The 20930-nt window shown below is 36.3% G+C and overlaps 2 protein-coding genes and 1 non-coding gene across 4 annotated transcripts; 1 reads left to right on the forward strand and 2 right to left on the reverse strand.

Annotated features, from left to right (window-relative positions):
- Nucleotides 1-2346: 2346 nt before the first annotated feature.
- Nucleotides 2347-8780, forward strand: LOC105173713 (3-oxoacyl-[acyl-carrier-protein] synthase II, chloroplastic). The gene is made up of 14 exons (XM_011095574.3): nt 2347-3131; nt 3854-4059; nt 4153-4356; nt 4816-4926; nt 5022-5117; nt 5250-5295; nt 5372-5451; nt 6025-6093; nt 6186-6270; nt 6809-6963; nt 7052-7132; nt 7730-7789; nt 8140-8294; nt 8513-8780. Exons 1-13 carry the CDS (start codon nt 2798-2800, stop codon nt 8254-8256), a joined length of 1644 nt encoding a protein of 547 aa, XP_011093876.1. The 5' UTR covers nt 2347-2797; the 3' UTR covers nt 8257-8294; nt 8513-8780.
- Nucleotides 8781-9702: 922 nt separating this feature from the next.
- Nucleotides 9703-9776, reverse strand: TRNAV-CAC (transfer RNA valine (anticodon CAC)). Its single transcript has one exon. It is a non-coding gene; the product is annotated as a tRNA-Val (tRNA).
- A 402-nt stretch (nt 9777-10178) lies between these two features.
- Nucleotides 10179-20704, reverse strand: LOC105173715 (ARM repeat superfamily protein). Of its 2 annotated transcripts, none has more exons than XM_020697737.2 (18): nt 20055-20704; nt 18684-19215; nt 18249-18509; nt 17900-17991; nt 17000-17203; nt 16519-16923; nt 15425-15603; nt 15203-15296; nt 15020-15076; nt 14236-14370; nt 14036-14107; nt 13688-13801; nt 13450-13611; nt 13236-13364; nt 12952-13053; nt 12788-12867; nt 11283-11432; nt 10179-11147 (listed from the first exon to the last, which is right to left on the reverse strand). In XM_020697737.2, the coding sequence occupies exons 1-18, from the start codon at nt 20550-20552 to the stop codon at nt 10535-10537; spliced, it is 3879 nt and encodes a 1292-aa protein (XP_020553396.1). In that variant the 5' UTR covers nt 20553-20704; the 3' UTR covers nt 10179-10534. The 2 variants fall into 2 exon arrangements, with proteins under 2 accessions (XP_020553396.1, XP_011093877.1); XM_011095575.3 differs by having other exon boundaries at nt 10179-11138; nt 20055-20703.
- Between the last annotated feature and the right edge of the window lie 226 nt (nt 20705-20930).

Below are 20930 nucleotides of genomic sequence, written 5' to 3' on the forward strand. Positions count from 1 at the left end.
TTATAAATACTAGTATTTCATGCTCTTACGATTCTCGTACTCCTCTTATGATACTTTTGATTTAAGCATTGGAAGAATATTATCAGAGTTTTCCCGATATGGTCCTCACAATTTCTTGACTTTGCAGGATTCTTAACTTATCTAAATATATTTGGATCTTTTTGTATTTGGATTAGATCCTTATAAATTTTCTAAATTCAGACACACATATAAATAAAATAAAAATAAGAAAATCGAGAGTAATATTTGTAGTCACGTTTCTTCCTTGCCTTAAATAATCAAACTTACTAACTATTTGATTTTACTAAATTTCACCATTTGTAAAAATCATTAGTTCTTCTCATATTAAATTTATCCCAAAATAGAAAAGACGTACGGGAAAAAGAAAATTTTCGTCCTATAATTTTAGTCTTAATTCATTTTGATCATTTATTTTTGACAATATTAGATTTAATCTTTTATCTATAAATTTTGCATAAATTTGGTCCTTTAGCCTAATTTATAACTCTGCCATTTTAATGATAAAAGCTAATAGTCAATCCTAATATTCTAAGTGTAATATAAATAAATATTGTTTTAATAAACCTAAACTTTTTTACCATCTTAGGCGAGCATTAGGTACGAGATACAAAATGTATGGATATATATGGATTAAAATTACTTTTAAAAAGTTGTGTAATGATAAAAATTATTCGAAATTGGGTCAAATGACTAAAATTAAGCAATTTTAAAAATTACCAAACTAAAACTAAAATGAGTAAATTTAAACGACCAAAATTAATGACAGACAAACTTAAAGGACCAAACAAATAATTTTTCCAAAGGTGTACTAATATTAAATATAGATTCTTTGTTCATCAAACAACAAAATGAAAGGCAAAAATAAAAAAAAAAAAAGTAGGTCAGGGTTGTTTTTGTCATTTCCATAAAGCGTGCGTCTTTTTCTTCTGTTGATAACAATTAACTAGTAATTTATGGTATACGTACTTTATATGTGTCCGCAACTTCTATAAATATCATTTAAAATAAAATGTTTATAAAATATTTATTATTTAATAATAAATTAATATTAAATTTATAAAAAAATTGTGACAAAAACAATAAAGAATTTTTTTTTAAAAAAATTATTAAAATATAATGGGGATAGAAAGTTAAATGGTTGTTGCGAATAAATTAAATATTAAAATTAACATATCAAAATAATCTATTTACCAATTTACCCATTTTTAATTATATAGAATATTAATTAATTAAAAGACAAGGCTGCAGACATCGACATTTAATATCAACATTGCCGCAGTGATACATGTTTTAAGCATTCACTTCTCGAGCAACATACGCAGTCCCACGTATTATACCGTAAGGTATACACAGGTCGGAATACACTATCAAGTAGACATACGTATAATACACCTAAATATAGAGTAGTGAGATACGCCACAAGAATATGATATTAGTGACAATTTCAAATGTAACCAAAAATATATTAAGTGACGATAATTTTTATCTTGTCACTATATAATTATTAGTGGTAAAAAATATGTATAAAGTTGTCACTATGTATAATTAGTGACATCACAATACAACGACAATAATTATTTATTGTCATTAGGTCGTCACTATACATGTATGATTAATTGTATTTACTACAGACAAATTTATACATAATTTTTTATTACTATTTTTTTAATAAAATAATAAAATTTATTATTGTGGCAAAATAAAATTTTTTGTCATTAACTATAAATATAATTAGTGATAATATTAAAATTATTACTTAAATTTTGTTGTCGCTAATTTTTCTCATTCGTCGTAGTATATGTTTTATAACAATTCAAAAAAAATTAATGAGTTGGTCATTCAACGGTCAAGATAACTAAAAGGTCATGTATTCAAATATCATATACATTTTTCTAATAATAATTATTAAAAAAATTTATGTGCTCGAGATGTATTGAAATATTAATATTAAATGCTTCACTGACATCTTAAGTAATCAATATTAAATGTGATACGGGTATGTTAAAATATTAATATTAAGTATTTATTGAACGTGTTAGAATATTAATATTAAAATAAAGAAAATGTGCTAAATTATTGATATTAAAAATAGTTTTTCTAAATTTATTAAGATATTAATATTAAATAATTTTTTTCACATTAAGATAGTAATAATAAATTATTCGAATATATAATTTTGGGCTAATTTATGATTATGAAAACAATTTTTGTGGCCGTAGAATTGTGTTGGGATGTATTTGCACGCAACGCAACAACTCATAAGAGCAGCCCCCATAAGATATATATATATATATATATAGAGAGAGAGAGAGAGAGAGAGAGAGAGAGAGAGAGAGAGAGTATACGCTAATACAGACAGCATAATCTGATCTGAGGTAAGTGGGTGTATGTCTGTGTGAACTAAACACTCAGATATTGCGATTTGCGACCATATATCATTTTTCTATTTTCAAGAATCTCAAACGCAATTGAAAAATCCAAAAGAACGACATCACTTCGATCCATCGTCTCTCTCTTCTCTTTCTCTCAGATTCAATCAATCAAGTGAGCCCTCTCGTTAATTTCACCACCACCCTTGCTCGTTCTAAACCCCTTTCCCCCACCACACACATACACACACTGTCCAGTCTCCTCCTGAATTTTCTGTATAAATAACGGGAAGAAAGTCAGCATAAATTGCTGTATAGACATTGGGTTTGGTAGATACACACAGATTTGTATACATACATTTGGTTAGTAGTAGTGTGTCGGGGAGAAACGAGTGTTGGGGATTGGAATGGCGGCGTCTTCGGTGGTGTGTTCGTGGCTTATGGCCGCATGCATGTCAGTTGCTTGTGAAAAGGACTCTTCCATTTCCATGCTGTCGACGCCGTCGTCTAATTCATCCCGCATCAGCAAATGGGCGGCGCGTCGCAGGAAGAGGGCTCTTGCTAAATGTGCTCCGCAGTTGTCTGGCACCCGGAATCTCATGACTTCTTGCTTGGCGTTCGAGCCCTGCGATCGCTTCTATGAATCTTCGGATGCCTCTGAATTTTTCTTTGGCTTCGGATCGAGGAATGCTCTACTGCATCGAAGGCGCAGGAAATTCCAGCGGCCCACTGCCCGTTCTGGTGATTTTTTTGTATATATTACTCTATGATTGTGCGATTGAGCTTATATTTGTCTTGCTTGATGGATTTTTATGGCTTGTCTGGAGAAGCTGATTGCCTTTAATTCTATTTCTGTTTTTGATTTGGGTTTTTTATTGCTCACGATGGATTTATATACTATATTTCATATTTTTTCTAGTATGGAACCATCCAATTTTAGATTTATAGCCATCGACTCAACTACTGGGGAAATGGTTTTTGGTAGAATTAATTTCCACTTAGTTGTTGTTTGGGCGGGTACTTAATGACTGATTGCCGTGTTATTCTTCATAGTTTATGCATGAAGCACTATCAGCTCCATTCTGGTACAGTTGTTGCATTATTTATCTACACGATTGGTGCTTCCCCTGTCTTTCTTGTGTATATCTATGAAGATGTGTACAAGTTCTTACCTACTTTAGTTTTTTCCCAGGGTGGGTGTAGTTGGTTCAGTTAGGTCTGCAGTCTTAACTGTTGATGCGGTCCACTTCTTTATTACCTTCAATCTATTACTGTTGTTGGATCAATGGGTAGTTCATTTGTTATGACTTTTTTAGCTGCTGCCAGTTCTAATTTTTTATAATTCTGTATGCCACATGGATGGCTTGCCTTTGATCTGTTTTAGGCATCATGATACATTGAAATGGTTTTACTGGGCCATTAAGTGAATTGTTGATTTCTATGGTTTCCCGCGTAAATTGCAGGAGAAGCAATGGCAATAGCTGTACATCCGGCCATGGAAGTTACACCCAAGAAGAAACCTTCAACCAAGCAAAGGAGAGTGGTTGTGACAGGTATGGGTGTGGAGACACCACTTGGTCATGATCCAGATACCTTCTACAATAACCTGCTTGAAGGAGTCAGTGGCATTAGTGAGATAGAGGCTTTTGACTGTTCCCAGTACCCAACAGTACGTCTTGCTTGTACTTTGCTTTACATTGTTCAAGGCTAATGCTTCTGTTTTTCACTTGAACTGATGTTGACTTGAGGGTCTCACTTGCAGAGAATTGCTGGAGAGATCAAGTCATTCTCAACAGATGGCTGGGTTGCTCCCAAACTTTCCAAAAGAATGGACAGGTTCATGCTTTACATGCTAACAGCAGGCAAGAAGGCTTTGGCTGATGCAGGAATTACAGAAGATGTCATGGATGAATTAAATAAAGCAAGATGTGGAGTGCTGATCGGTTCTGCTATGGGTGGAATGAAGGTCAGATTAAATTATTTGCCCAGAGTTGAGAGGAAGAAGGGGTTTTAAGTGAACTGATGAATAAATATGCAGAAATCGAGTTGACTAGAGGCTCCACTGGTTATAGTACTTTAGAGTTGTGCATTTGCCAGAAATGTGATTTATTTATTTTTAATTCAATTCTTCTGCCATTTGGTTCTCCTTTATTACCAAAATTTAACAGGGGTTTCATAAAGTACGTTAGAACTTTTTCCTTCTGATATTACGTTTTCAAACCATATATACGCTTGTGATTCTTTAAATGAAAAGGAGAATTATTTTGATCACCTGCCATCAGATCTTATAAATTTCTTTTATAAAATTTTTGAAACGAAGAAAAATATATTTTGGTTCTGATAGTTCCAGTAAAGAGATTTTCTGCTGGCACATCATTTTTATAGTGATATATTTTTACTGGTGTCTCGTTTATTATTTGAACAGGTCTTTAATGACGCAATTGAAGCTTTGCGGATCTCCTATAGGAAGATGAATCCATTTTGTGTACCTTTTGCAACCACAAACATGGGCTCTGCCATGCTTGCTATGGATCTGGTTACACAACTTCTTTGTCTTGATCATAGTAGCGTGACTTGAGTAACACATAACATATTGACATCATCCTAAGCTTTATTAGCTCTGTATTACAGGGTTGGATGGGCCCAAACTACTCCATATCTACTGCCTGTGCTACAAGCAACTTCTGTATACTGAATGCTGCTAACCACATCATCAGAGGTGAAGCTGTAAGTCTCTTGCCTTCTATTTTCAAGCACGGACTGGAGCTGCAACAAACAAGTTTGATTTTGCAAGTATCCAAAGCTAGACCAACCTCTCGTTTCTTTTCGCGTATGCTGATGTCTGTTGAGGTTTTGCAGGATATGATGCTTTGTGGTGGCTCAGATGCTGTAATCATACCAATTGGTAATAGTCTTTTTCTTGTTTTACATAAGGTTCAAATGCTCCTCTCTTCAGTTTCCAATCATAAACTCTGGTGCAGGATTGGGAGGCTTTGTTGCTTGCAGAGCACTGTCTCAGAGGAACACTGATCCTACTAAAGCCTCGCGTCCCTGGGATAGTGTAATGTTCCATATTGTTTCTGAATGTAGTTTAAGGAGTTTGTTGGATCTGCTGAAAGAAACTTGAATACTATCTCATATGTTTCATAGGCAATGTCTAGAAATTCCCTTTTCTCCATATTTCTGCTGTTATTGTTATTTGCTACGAACTAGAGTACAAAGTGAAACTGTCATATTGTTCCTCAAATGATATATTATCTCAATACTTTTCTTATGTCTAACTGTTTTGCTTAATAAGTTATGAAGTAACCTGCAATAGCCATAAAAAACTATTTCTTTATAGGTCAAGAGTAGCATCATGGCAGCTAATGTGATCATTACTCTAGTGATACCTTCAATGTCCAATATTAGCAATTCTTTCTTCCATGTGATTTTATCATTCCTGATCTGGGTTATGGGTCTTGTCTGGAAGATTATAGCTTTTATGTCTCTAAGAATGGAAGGAAATGAGACCTACAAAAATCCATCAGATGTAGAGTCTTGTGCTACTAGGATGGAAGGGGAGCTAGTCAAAGGTCCATATAGTTTTATCTCAACTGTCACTTCCGCCATGACCTAATTTTGGTCTTTGCAGAGTCGGGATGGATTTGTTATGGGAGAAGGAGCTGGAGTATTACTGTTGGAAGAACTTGAGCATGCTAAGGTATCCGCGAAAACCTTTGCTTCAAGTGTTACTATTTCTGTTTACTTATTTATTCTTGAATATAATCTTTCTGATAATTTGTGAATGAGCAGAAAAGAGGTGCAACTATCTACGCTGAGTTTCTTGGTGGAAGCTTCACTTGTGATGCTTATCACATGACAGAGCCTCATCCTGAAGGTATATCCCTTGTTTTTCATATCTTAGAATTAACATGTGGGGAAGTCAAGATCTTATTGCTCGAGGAATGTGATTATATTTTTATTTATTAATGAGTTAGAGAAAATGGTTGGAATCCTCTGTTGTGATAAACTGCCATATGCACAGAAATTTTCCTGCCTACCAAGATCATTAGTGATGGCAATGAAATTGTGGATAGCCTGACTTAGAAATATGCATGTCTTGCTGATAGTTGTTTCGAAAAATTTAGTTGCCTTCTTGAAAATGTTGGACACATTCATAGTCTGTAGGTTTTTATCCTCAATGATTTGAATTGCTATGCTCCAATCTTAATTGTGCTTTAGTTTCTTTCCCACAAAGGAGAAATCCACATTGTTTTCTCAATGTCCTAGAATTTATCGAGCTGTAAATGAAGTTGCTCTTCTGTGTATTGTCTCTTACAGTGGCCAAAAACAAGATATACAAAACAAGGAAAGATGTGATTTGTTATATCTTTTTCTTAATGCATTTTTTACCCTTTGATAATATTCGCAAGCAGGAACCGGTGTAATTCTGTGCATAGAGAAGGCTCTGGCTCAGTCAGGAGTATCTAAGGAAGATGTCAATTATATAAATGCACATGCAACATCTACTCCAGCTGGTGATCTGAAGGAATATAAAGCGCTTATTCATTGTTTTGGGGAGAATCCAGAGGTTTCCTAATGAACACGAGTTCTCTTTCGATACATACTACTTGCAATAATTTTCTGTGGTATTTGTGGCTGATTTAGCTATTTTGCAGTTAAGGGTGAACTCCACAAAATCTATGATCGGGCACCTGCTTGGAGCAGCTGGTGCTGTGGAGGCTGTTGCAACTGTGCAGGTGCCTTGCAGATTTAATTATTTAGCAAATGAGGCAAAATGAGCTCAGCATATATTTGTTAACTTGGAATTTGTGCACATCCTCCTAATAATCTCTGCATAAGAAAATGAAAACAAAATGAGGGAGGAGTGTGGATCTGGCTGGAACGGCTTTCTCGTCATCCAAGCTCCCCTATTTGGAATATAGATCACCATTTAAATAAGTGATCTTAATCGAAATTATACAGTGCATTTTATGAATGGAAAATTAACTGATTAAAATGAATCAGATTTTTAATTTGTGGGATTCCTGCTGGCTACTATATACTTTGACTTTCACTTCCATCCAATTAATGCTCCTTGGTTCTCGTTTAGTCATGTTGTGTAATTGTGGGATTCATTATTGAAGTGTTCCCTTTATCCGCTTTATTTATTTAATTTTATTGATTTCACCAAGGCCAAACATTGTTGTTTCATAGGCATTATGTTTTATCTTGTTGCAAAGTCATCCTTTCCAGTTCTTGTTATACGGTTGAGCATCTTAATTTTATTAGCTACTTGGGCTTTACTAATGATTTACGTGTAATCCTTTGTTAAAGTCGATCTTATCTTCTTGCAGGCAATTCGGACAGGCTGGATTCATCCCAATATCAATCTTGAAAATCCAGATGATGGTGTGGTATGGTTTTTGCCTTCTAAACTTCAGTAATCTCACATGCAAATGGAGCATCTATAGAATGTAGCTAGGACACTTCATAGAGGAGGATAAAATTCAATCACATGCAATCAGACAGATCAAAACATGCATAAATTGAACTGTGAAATCGGTCTCCCTTTTTAGTTTCTTTTCTACTGGGTTATAGTGACCTAATTATAGCCCTTGCAGGAGTTAGTTTGGGCCATGTTCTTTACTGGTAGCATAATTTGACAGAGATTGTATTGATGATAAAATGCAGTTAGCTAACCAAAGTCAATTCATCCGCCATTATTGTTCTCATAAACATTTCTTGATGACTGCACTTGATCCAGGATACAAATGTGCTGGTGGGGCCAACAAAAGAACGACTGGCAATTAAGGTGGCTTTGTCTAATTCATTTGGGTTTGGCGGCCACAATTCATCAATTTTATTTGCTCCATTCCAGTAGATTTTGTGGTGCTTAAATTAGAAAGAATCGCTCCAAAGGTATGTAATGTATACATATTGGCCTCCAGGCTGGTAAAACAGCTGAAATACGCAAACCATATTTCTTTTCTAATTTTGCCAAATACGAGGAAACAGTCCTTCACATTAGAACTCTGTGATGTTGAGTTTCTTGACGGAGACTTGTGCTATTGGTGATTTATGGGTATTATAGTTTATTGTTGCTTCTTAGCTAATCTGATGGTTTTGCTCTTCTGCAGTGTCTTTGGTTGGCATTCTTATGTTCCTTGGGTTGATTGATCGGAGACAAAGGGAAAAGAAATGCCCTTAGATGCGAAGGGGCAATGGAAACTCGTAGGTCCTCCAGATTGTAGTTGTGGTGCTCTTTTCATCGTTGTAACCACTAACCTTGGATTTAGATTGAATTAGCTGTTTTAGATGTACTAGTGAAACAAAGATTCCTAACCTGTATGATTAAATTTTGACTTGGAATTTTATGGCATCATTGAAAACATGTCATGTCTGCAATTTACTGAATCCTTGTAGAACAAGGTGTGGCTTTAATTACATGAATGCTGTGAGATCAGATGGTCCTAACATGACATGAAATGCTGACAGCTCCTCTATAAAAACATAATGTAGTCCATCAGAAAACCACAATGCATGAGATTACTTGGGTATATGCTGAATGGTTTTTATCTAATCTTATATACAAATGCAAGTAAACTCTCAAAACTGAAGCAAAAGATCATAGCTTTAATAAATATCATATATAATATGCCGAAGTATTGGATACATAAAATCCCGTAGCATAAGATAGGAAACTCTTGTAATTAAATAAACAAATACCACGTCTTTTTCCAATCCAAATTTTCTGTTTTCCTCATGTTTATTTTTAACATTTTGCTTAAGGCATCATGGGAAGTATATCCGCATATGTGCTGAATATTCTTCACAAAGTCCCATACATTGGACACACATTCACCGATTTGTCACCTGTGCGGGTGAGTGTGAATCATATCCATACAGATACTGGAAGCGGCTTCTGTCCATAACTTGGTAGAAATTAGAAAATATGGCATTATTATGGTGATAGTGATGGATTTACGAGATGAACCATTATTAACCCCACATCCACTTTTAACCACATTGATAAATTTATACCATTGCGACAAATCTGTCCCTTCACACATCGTCCTGGAGTCGTTGTTAAACTCCTTGATAATTGATTTCATGCGTCTATATTTGAAGGAAGAAAAACAGAGAAGCTTTAGTGAAAAACCAGAGTAACCTATATGTTTGTTATGGTAATGAAATGTGCAACACCACTAATAAATGATGTGTAATGGATAGTAGAATTAGACCTATAAATACATATATTCTCTGGGTCCAAATTCCAATCCAACAGCTCTGAAAAAAGGATGTTGAGAAAGCGATATATTGAGTAGTTTGTCTGAGCCCGGGTTCGAACCGGGGACCTCTAGTGTGTGAGACTAGCGTGATAACCGACTACACCACCCAGACGTCTTGACATCCAGCTATCCAACAATTAAATTTCTTCGAATAACACAGCAACCTATCGACGAAGCTCGTATCTTAAGATTTAGCAGACATCGGGCAACTGAAAGCCCAACATATTCCTCAAAACACCCAATGTTTTATGAGCTCATAAAAAATCTATGAAAACAAAACTTGTTCCTCAGAATGCAGTCATTGAGGTTTGTTCATACGCAAGACATCTAACGTTGAATTTCACGAATAAAATACGACTTCTGGCTTGCCATTACATAGCTGTCCAAACCTGAAACTCGGAGCAGCATTTGCAGATTTTTCGATTATAACTTAATTCATCAGGTATGAACTATGAATACAAATGAACAAACGCCTTAAATCTAACTAGATAAAGGAAACCATGAACAACGAAAATAACTAACAATAAGTTCTAATAACATTTCATGCTTCAATTTTCTTGATAATTCTCAAAGTCATATCACTCAAGGTACAAAAATTAAGTGATAAGAAGTAGAATCAAGCTTGTTTATATAGACTTGATTTTTCATCTATATACATTGGAAAAATATATAACTCATTTTAATTTCAAATTCCTAGGTGCCAATGGGGGGTCTTCTTTCAAGCACTGCCGGGACATGCAACTCATACAATCTTTCATGCACTGCCAGGTCTTCTTTGCGAACTTGCACTAGAAATAAACCCAAAAAGCAAATCTAGAAAAATTGAATGACCAAATACAAGTTCAGCAGACACAAAACGTCAATAGCCATTCATGTTTTCTTTTGGCTGCCTTTCTTTTTGCTCTTTTTCAACATTACTCCCTTCATGGAAAGGGCATGTGAGGCGCTTTTTCCTTCCAGCTTCTTTGTTAGCTTCACAACACTTGCCATGCCTTTTCTCGCAGCTGCTCTATGCTCTGGCCTTCGGCTCACCATTTTACGGTCAAGTGGCCAATATGCATAAGGTTCGAGCTTGTCCTTTCTCTTCACGTCACCACTTGCCTTCTTACTTGCATACTCCTTGCCCATGTAAGCCCACCCACTCTCTGATGTCTTCATGCGCTTTTGAGTTTTCTTTGAGTTTGCAGACAAGTGACTTCCAGCTTCACTTCTTCCATCTACCTCAGTGTCCGAGGGCACCTCTCGCTTCTGTTTCCTATCGGCCCTTTTTCTCTTAGCATCCTCGTGAATAATCAGACGCCCATCAGCGTCCATCTCTGGTTCCTCATCTGAATCAGACTTCCTATTTACCAGCTGTGACGATCGAAGTGCAGACCTTGTTTTCTGCCGATCAAGCAAGTCAAGAGGCTCATCATCCAATTGGTCAAATGAGTCTTCTTGCAAGCTCTTTGCTGCCTTACGGGATTTCTTCGACCTGGTCATGCTTTACCAATTGTTAGTTAAAAAACATAGAACCAGAGTATGATTAGTCACCTGCCCGGGTGCTATAGTGGCATCAGATATCCTAAGTAGTCCCATATAGATTATATTAATCAGTTACACAAAAATCTAAACTCACCGTAACAAAGATGCTTTGGATTGTAACACTGAGGAATAGTTGCTCTGCCGGCTAGAAATACTTTTCTCATCCACCAATTCACCATCACTGTTCCTCATTTCCCCATCATCAAAATCAGAAAATATTTTTGTATGATTCCATCTACTTATCCTGTAAAACAGATGAATGAACAACCACATCAACCAACAAAAATTAAAATGTGACTAATGAAAGTAGTCATGGTACAGTTATTATGGTTCCTTTTTCTCAAGTAAATATCTGAAAGGTTCATTAAGGTCCACTTCGGCAGCCTATTTCAGATTTTCTATTCAAGTACTGTCCCAATTTGCCAACCAAGACAAAATCTTTGAGAAGTATACATTTTATTTCGACTGCTATAGCATTCAAATATGACTCGATTCAAAGAATAAAATTATTTCACTGAAGAACTTGGTGTACACCTGCAAACATGCACACAGATAGCTTGCAAATTAAATAGTCATCTCAGCTGAATGAAAGTAACTTGAGAGAGCATTCCTATGGTTAGTTGATATGTCGGATATCTATGCTGATAACTCAATATTTTTAAACGATGTTATAAATCTAGGACAGCCAGCCATAGGCTTAGACCCCATCTGAAAATACGAAATTACACTTTCTCCCAAAAAAGTTATAAAATTACACTTACGCCCCCTCTGAAACTTCACTATGCTACCCCTTTCGTTAGAATTTGGACGGAAAATGTTGGCGTCAACAATTTTTTTACATAAATTCCCAATTTTACCGGCAAACGTTGTTTATATAAATTAAAAGGGGTGAAATAATAAATACTATCCCGAGTATAGCCATTGGACAACAAGTAGCTATTTATAAATGGAAAAACTAGTCAATTTTTACTTTTTTACTTCCTATATATGGGGTGTGGTGCACACTATTGTTGCATATATTTCATGAAGCACTAGATTAAAATACTTGAACATGACATTTACAAGAAATAGATACAACATTGATGTTAAGCTCACTCCATGTATAAGAAGCAAAAGAGCACCAAAAGATGACTAGTTTTTTCATTCATTTATTATTACTTTGTATCAAATGGCTATTATTTTGAGAGCAATATTTTAAAACAAATACACTTTTGCGTTTATATCTATATTATATTTAAACCGTAACAAGTATAAAAATATGATAGGAAAATGTTGAATGAGGGTAAAATCAGAAATTTATGTATTTTTCTTTTTCGGCTAACGCCAGTATTTTCCATTCAAATCCTAATTTCGCATTTTCGGAGCGGATCTTAAATGTAATTAATCCTATTGCTGAAACTATGTTATAAATCCAGGACTGCCAGCCATAATCTTTAGATATTGCTAATTGCCAGCTGCTTTCCAATTATTACATTATCTGATGATTTTGACAGCCAGTTGTACTTGTTGATCTAGGAAACACTAAATTTGAAGAACTTTGGGGGCATTTGGGTTTTGTAATTCTTAAGCATCCATGTACATAGCAGGAAAAGCAAATACCTGGATGTAGTTGCTCTTGATAGAATGGACCTGTCTTCTACAGATTTAGCAGCCTGTTTCCTCTCTTTCCGCTCCTTGAGCTGCATTTGGAAGAATTTCACCAAAAAGTTATATTTTCCGGGAAAAGGAAAGAGTTAACCATCCTAATCTGAATTACTACAAACCTTTCTTATGTTAGTTAGGAGTTTCATATGCTCTTCCGGCATGACTTCCTTCACAGCATCAAGGCCACATTTCTTCACCAGCATTTCAAGAAGCATTTTAACCTACACAAATACAAAAAAACAAGCAAATATTACATCTCTAAATCAAACTAAATTTTAGAGCACAAAGGAGACTATTTACGCATAACTTCAGCTCATTGTAGCAGCAAGCATTTCTTAGATGGTGTATAGAATCCAAAATATTCAGAATGAGATTTACAAGAGACAACCCAAAGGCTAATTACTTTTGCTTTGAAATGGTTTCTGGTGCTATCTTGCCAGTTCAGCAACCCTTCCACCATGCTTCGTAAGTGTGTTTGTAGACCTTCTGTTTGTGATTTGGCCACCAATACCTTCAGAAGACCTAAATTAGCCTGCAAAAAATGCAATAATATAGAACCAAAAGGGTCAGTCAAAAAGACTAGCAGATTTTAAAATATTCAATTTGTAAAGGTGGACCTTAATTATTTCTTTATTCTTTCTTTGGAGGAGGAGAAATGTGGATGGAAGAACATTGTAAGCCGCGGAAATAAGATCCGAGAACTCATAAGCTAAGCGAGCTAAGCCTGTCATTGCAGCACTAATCATATGAGGGGTTTCACCTGCCAAGCCCCCAGCAACCTACGTATAACAAAAACAGGAATGTAACATAATTGGATAGCAAGGAATGTCAGCATGGGCATAATAAATCAAGTACCATATTAAAAAATTGGTGTAGTTTCTCCTTCTCGCCGCCTTTCTCCTCATCTCCACATGCATGACCAATCTGGACGAGAATATCATATGCTCTATTTCTTGTTTTCTTGTTAGCCTAGCAAGGAAAAAAAACCAATAAGATGCAACACCTGAAACATACTACAAAATTTGTGAACAAGCCTGGCTGTGAAGCCCAGAAAAATTGGAGCAATGTAAAGCAATTATAGCTCAAGATCTAATACCTAAAAGAGTTGAAGAAAGATAACATAATGATAAAGCTCCACTATTTTAATCCAATTAATCATAATGGAACAACAACATATTCAGTAGTAAATGACAAGCTTCGTACCTCTTTTAGGGCTAGTATAATTTCAGTAAGGAAAGAGGCAGTGATGTCGTGCCTCCTCTGTTCGGACCCTTCCTGCATTGTATAGGAATGCAAAATTAAAAGCTCCTCCAAGTGTGGAACTCATATGACACTATCCATTTCAAAAGGTCGACCTCCTGTCAAGCTAAGCTATAACAGAATATTAGTGTAGTGCTTCTCACCTTAGAAACGTGGATGATCAAGAAGTATAAACAGTTGAGTCTGTGACGTTTAGCAGAAAAATGACATGATGGCAGCACCTCAATCATCAAACTGAGCACCTCTTCCAATTTTCTTGAAATAAAGTCATCAGAGTACTGTCAATCAAATTTTCACTTAGGTCATCAGCCAAAATGTGAAAACATTCAATAAGAATTATAATGCATCCTTTCTTCCTTCTTGGTAAAATGTGCACTCATTAGTAACCGTGGACTGATAATAGTAATAAAAGCAGATGCAGTAGTATAAACAAATTTCACAAATGAAAAAAATGATTATTCACATAAAAATCAGCTCATTTTAGTGACACCATATAATGGAAATGATTATAACGTGATTCATATACTCTAATTTTGATAATATCATGAGGAAAGTGGGATCTAGGAAAAAAGAGACCATGAGATTTCAGAAAATGACACCAACTCATGGTGATCACAATTGATTACAATAGGCTACTCTTTTTAAGAATACTTATGAGATTAACCATACATTTTTTGCTTGCATCAAGTACTAAGATCTTGGGATTTATAGTTGTACATGTCTCAGAAACTAGTTCCACAAAATAATGTATCTTTTACAAAACAGAAGCCAAAATTAAAATGTAAAATAGTTAGTTTGCAAACAGGGGAAGAAGCTGTCGCTGCATCTTACACATTGGAACTCAACAACAGGTCAACCACTAACCAGATTGAACAAAGATTTTACTTCTACAAGGGCTAAATTTTCTTATTTGGAGCTTTGGAGTACCTGAAACACCAAAGACAGTACTCTATAGGCCTTTTTCTGGACCAACCCATCAACATCCTGGAATGCAGAAGATACATACTTGAATTTAGTTTGTATACTTATTCAATCCAAAGGACATATATATCCTCCACCACAGTCCACATGCACAATGGTGGGTAGTAACAGAGAAGAATATGGATGAACCTTCAGTGCGGGTTGTACAGCAACAAATAGAAGATCAATTTCCTTGGAATCTAAGCCAGGTAAAAAGGAAACTGCAAGGTCAAATAATTGTCCCCTGTAATCAAGAAAAAACTATTATAAACTCCAAAGAAAGATGTAGTTTTCAGTTACTTGGCTTATTCAGGCAAGGTACTCGAAAGAGAATGAGAAATAGTTGTACACCCAGATACACATTAAACGCACCTGGCTGTTGACAGTGATCCATCATGGGATGAGTTGTCAACCTGCATGAGATTTGAGTTCTTGGAGCTTCTTGATTTGCCAGCCTCTTGAGTAACCTTCAGAAGCTTCTGCATGGTTTTCTTGAAAAACCATGTGACCACCTCCTTATCCGATATTGAAGCAAGCTCTCCAATTGTAGACTGCAAGACACAAGCAAGACTCATCAAAAGCTACCTTGATGAAGGTTAAAATTTCTTTCAACAATATGCCAGGATCATTTCATTTCATTGACAAATCTAGATAACCATTTAGCATCAGGTGCCACAATAAATCCTGTTTCATTGACTTTTCAACTTGGATGCCAAGTTGGTTATCTAGAATTATGGCAGGTCTCCCCCTGTTTTTAGTTTTCTCAAAATAGGGGATGGATGTCTCAACTTTTCTGAACCAGAAATACAGAAAACAGAGAAAAGGGGGAGCATGCTAAAGAAGGGGAAACTATGGGAAGTTATTGAGTAAAATAAAAAACATAGTGCAGGTCAAATTTTTTTTCTCACGTACAAAAGTTATCATATATGTCATGTGACTCATGTCAATTGGGCGGTCATTCATGAATTCAGCTCTGGATCCTCCGAATAAAGCTTTCATTCATTGTATTCCATGATTTCAAGCAATTCACTCAAAAGAAGTTTGGTATTGACAATTTGCTGATTTGTGCTCATTATATCCTATGTTCTACCTTGGCGTAATAGTTTATGACTGAGTACAATAACGATCGTTGTGCAAATAAATTGATAAAGAAGTAAGATGTTACGGTTACGTTATGGCAGTTCAAGAAGTACAATCAATAGGTATCAGAGGTTGTTAAGTATTTGAAAGAGAGATCACATACAGGGCATCTATAATATAGGGACACAAGGGCCAGAGTGTTGCAATACTACTGGAGTGTACTTGCAAGTTGCATCATTCCAGAATGAGTTGAATGGCATATGTGGAAACACATCTCACAAATGGCCGATTAACCAGCCCAAATACAAGACTATACTATCTAATGACCCACGAATTGAATTTTAACTCATCTAGCAAAAGATAGGAAAAAGGGGGTTCCAAGTTACCTGCAAAATGCCAGCAGTATCTTTAGAAGACTTAAAGTAGACTCCTGTAAGAACAGACAATAACTCCCGAGCAGAGGATTTCAATATACTCAAGTTAGAGCCAGCAACATGTGCAGTATAGAGGGCAATAGCGCATCTCTCTGGTATGCCTACTTCAATATTAGGACTATTCTCGTTTCCTTCCAGAATTCTCTTATTCTGCTGAATAAGAATCTGCAAGCTGGAGCATATTATACCACGGACATCAGGTTCGTCTTGAAGGGCAGTACATAGTGCTCTCTCCAAAGCCTTGAAACTTTCAGCAGTATCAACAGGATAGTTGCAAAATGATGGTAGCAGTGACCACAAGGAGTACACAATCCCATCAACACTCCTTGCTGACTGTATTTTTCCTTCTTGTTCGAGCTGAATTGAGTACCCTTGTTCAGTACACACCAAAAAGACAATATCTGTGATAAAAAACTGAGAGAGAGTTTTATACCATTGCAGACTTCCTCTTCATTTCTCCAACCATGGGTAAAATTGATTTGGTAAAGAAACTCAAATGAGCACCAACAGTATACTGTTTCAGAATTGGAAAAAGCCAAAGGTTGCCCTCAGATAGATCTTCCAAATTTAGAGGCAGAATATTCAAGAAGTCCTCAGGTCCCATGGCTCCAAGAGCTGATCCCACACACTCGTGCAACTGCCAGAATTAATTATAGAACTATTTAAACCAAATATAATTAGACAGGAAACCAAGGTACGGTGCACCAGCAGATAGAATCACAGACTACAAACTAGTAAAGCAATGAATACTTATAATTAAAAGTACGCCTTGCCTAGAGTTTCTCAAGAAGAAACTCGTCAGGACCTGAGTACACTACAAGATGCTCTCATAAGTATCTACAAATTACCCCAAATTGAACAAAACAAGATGCATAAACGAAATGCTACATATTCCATACTATCTCTAATAGAAAATAAACCCTCACTCTTTACCCACATTAATTATCTTTCATAAACGCCAGCTAGTAGTTCGTTATCCATAAAAAACCTCACTGGACTAAATATTTTTGGACTTGGTTATCTGAAATCACAAACTTAAAACTCAAAATCAACCATTCCCTTGGAAGCTACACCCGAGCAATTTACAGAAGGATTACTAAGACGGATCCAGTGCCTTTTCATCATCTAGTATGAGACGTGAGGGAGAATCCTTTTAAGAGAAATACTGAAAGATAGTAGTTTGGTACAAGGGCTCTTTTAAAAGAATAAAAGTAAATTCAAAAAGACTATACAAGGGCTTTTTTGAAAAGAATAAAAGTAAATTCATAAAGACTATTCAAAAGTACATCAAGCTGCCATTAATCCAAGTTAACTTTCCTTAAATGATGATTACCTGCTTCCTGAAAGCAAAGTCTCCATCTGGCAACTTCTGCATATCAGCTAAACTCTTGAGTGCTTCCTTCATAAAGTAAAAAGAACGTTTACCTGCAACGCCAAGCCGTAAGGGCCCTTGATTCAAATTACTACAAATCCTCTTTCTAATGTCATCACATGAATGATATAAAAATAGAACAATGCTTTTATATGTTTTGAGTGAATGAATGAGGAATGATGTGTTGGGTAAAGTTTATCTCTTCCAACCAGGTCACCAGGAAAGTTAAAATACCAAATAAATTAGAAATAAGCCTGTGTGCAACTAATTCACAAATGCATCTGAAACAAGCAGATAATCTAGTGCGTACCTAATTTGTCAAACATGGTCGAAACAATTTGGAATGACATATCCCAGACGGCTTCATACTGATAACCGAGCAGGCTTTCAATGGTTACACAAACTTTTTCTATGACTGTGGGTCCGGATTTCCTTGTGCCCGCATTGGCACTGACTGAAATCTGATCGACACCCTGTTTTATCAAGCTATCGTCGATACATGAATTTATTAAGTTCTTAAATGTTGCCACAGCAGCTACCAAGGCCTCCTCATGTCCAGAAGCCAACACATCTGAGCAAAGCCCAAAGGAGAAAAGTTTAGTACACTGCATGCGAGTATATACCACATTTTTTGTACTCAGAAAAAAAAAGGGGGGGAAAGGGGAAAAAGTGCCAAAGGATTAGACTACTCATGAATCGAAAGGAATAATAAAAGAGAGTAAAGAAGAGAACAACAACAATTGACCTTTTAGCGCATTGAAAACAACAGGAAGCTTGACCACACAAACTTGTCTGTTGAGAGAATAAACTCTTTTCATCCCAGTGTCTAGCAAGCGAGCAGTAAATGTCATGCTATCAGCAGATGACTCGTCGCGCGAGACTGAGATAGCTAAAGAGCATAACAAATCAAGTAGGACTTCTGCAGAAATTTCTCCAGTAGAATGGATACATAGGGCACTGAGACCATCTGTTATGCGTTTAGTAACAATGGGATGTCTCAGTTCCAATAGAGATTTGTAGTACTTCAAGATGTTTGCCGATGATTTTGAAGACATAAAAGGAACACAGGTTTTAAGAGCATCCAGAATGTAAAGGACTTCCTGTGCTGCTCTGGACCCTTCCGAAGCATTTCCACTTGATCCTCCAGCAAGCAGAAGAAACCTCTCAAAGACATTTGTAATGGCTTCACTTGCAGGTGCCAGCAATGGTGAAAGCATTGGCACTAATTGAAAATACTCCAGGACATCACGGAGACATGAATGTGATTGTTTTCTTACCTGTTGTTTCATCATCCAAATCATGCTCAGAGACGTCAGTCAAGAAGAGTACAGAATTGTGTTTGAAAACTAGCCATCCATAAAAGACAACAGTCATTCACATAAACCAATGTACTTTTCCACCATTTGTTGGTTCTTCGACAACCTCAACTCTGAGAAACCCATGTATTAGTTGTGTTCCCTCTCCCAGGTGCACTAAATTGATTTTTCAGTCAAAACAAATAATTTTTTAAAAAAAGAAATGAAAAGCATCCTATAGCTTAATATTATGGCTATGTCCCCAAACAATGATAGTCACTCAAAATTACTGAACTACTTACAGATGACTGAAAAGAAAAATATGCAATTTGACTGGCTTATGGACAGGAGAAATAGCTTATTGGGTTACTTACATTATCTTGTTAAACTAAGCAACTTAAATGAAACAGTTATCTCAAATGGTGGACAAAAGTCCTTTCAAATCTACTGTTCTTAGAAAGCAAAAAATCAAAGAGTAAAACTTCAGAAGACAAGATTCTCAAAGAAGCAACATTTGGTACGAACATCCTAAATAACACAAACTGAATGAATAACACTTTCAGCGACTCATAAAAAATCCACTTTTCCAAATACCTTAAATTTCATCAAGCAACATAATCTTTAGCCAAGCTGCACTACTAACAGTCTCCGCAAAATAAAGACGCCTAAAAGAAAATGACACCTAGGAAGGAATTCCCTTTTCAATTAAACAAATTTGAGTATCACATGTTATCCACACATACCAGAAATGCATATATCGCTAATAATGGAAAAATTAACAACATAAACAGAAACATTATAAAGACACAGCTTTTCCAGACCTTGAGCCGATCATCAGTTATGTAACTGATGAGGACGCTGTACAACTCTGCAACGTCTGCCCACCCCACCTGCTCCCTCACGATCAGCAATCGGGAACAACACTTTAACCCGGGCACAACGCCATTAACTTGTATCGATTTCCCTCGAAGAATCCGAATTAGAAGCCCGGATAGATAAACGTATTTCGTCTTGAGCACAGCTGGGGAAAGTCTGTCGATAACTAGACTCAGAATAGTAATTAGGGAGTCCAGGAGGTGGCCGGGGGAGTCGGCGGTTGAGGAGAGGCGGTCGATGGAGGAACACGTGGCGCCAAAGTACGCGATGGGGGTGAGGGGGAGGTTTTGGTCTTCCAGTTCCTGAGCCATGGCGCCTATGGCGGCGCAGGTGTGGAGGTGGTGCTCGTTGTTTGAATTGCTGAACTGGGAGAGTACGGCGGAGCAGAAGTCCTCGTTTGAGTCATGTAATGGTGGCGCAGCCTCCATTTCGACGCCTTCCATTATCGCCGGGGATGTAGGGGCGGAAGATTGAGGGCGTCCAAGTGTAGGGTTTTAGCTTTCAGGGGAAAAGGGTTTTATTGGTGTGTGATTTAGGAGCTTTTTAGGTTGGGAAGAATCGGGTGAAAGAGAGACTTTCTGCGCTGGGGCTCTAATGGACTATTAGGATAGAATTGTCCTTTCACATTTAATGGGGGGATGAGGTTCTTGCATAAATTTAAACCCTTCATACAGAACTGGTTTGTTCCTTATTAAAAATATATATATAAAATAATAAAGTGAACTGAATATTAAAAAAAATTATTTATAGTTCAAAAAAATAAAATAAGTGTATCTACTAAAATCGAGTCGAAAAATAGAACATTAAGAATTTTTGAAGCA

The sequence above is a fragment of the Sesamum indicum genome, linkage group LG11, assembly GCF_026168435.1.
Source record: "Sesamum indicum cultivar Baizhima isolate 11 linkage group LG11, ASM2616843v1, whole genome shotgun sequence".
NCBI lineage: Eukaryota > Viridiplantae > Streptophyta > Magnoliopsida > Lamiales > Pedaliaceae > Sesamum > Sesamum indicum.

Excerpts from the sequence above, each read along its gene's own strand:
- LOC105173715 (XM_020697737.2), bottom strand. The coding sequence starts at position 20,552 with ATGGAAGGCGTCGAAATGGAGGCTGCGCCACCATTACATGACTCAAAC. Across the intron at positions 17,204-17,899 it reads ACTTTGCTTTCAGGAAGCAG|TTGCACGAGTGTGTGGGATC; the intron begins GTAATCATCATT and ends TAATTCTGGCAG. Across the intron at positions 13,054-13,235 it reads GAAACCATTTCAAAGCAAAA|GTTAAAATGCTTCTTGAAAT; the intron begins GTAATTAGCCTT and ends GTATTTGTGTAG.
- LOC105173713 (XM_011095574.3), top strand. The coding sequence starts at position 2,798 with ATGGCGGCGTCTTCGGTGGTGTGTTCGTGGCTTATGGCCGCATGCATG. Across the intron at positions 4,357-4,815 it reads CTGCTATGGGTGGAATGAAG|GTCTTTAATGACGCAATTGA; the intron begins GTCAGATTAAAT and ends TTATTTGAACAG. Across the intron at positions 7,790-8,139 it reads AAAATCCAGATGATGGTGTG|GATACAAATGTGCTGGTGGG; the intron begins GTATGGTTTTTG and ends CACTTGATCCAG.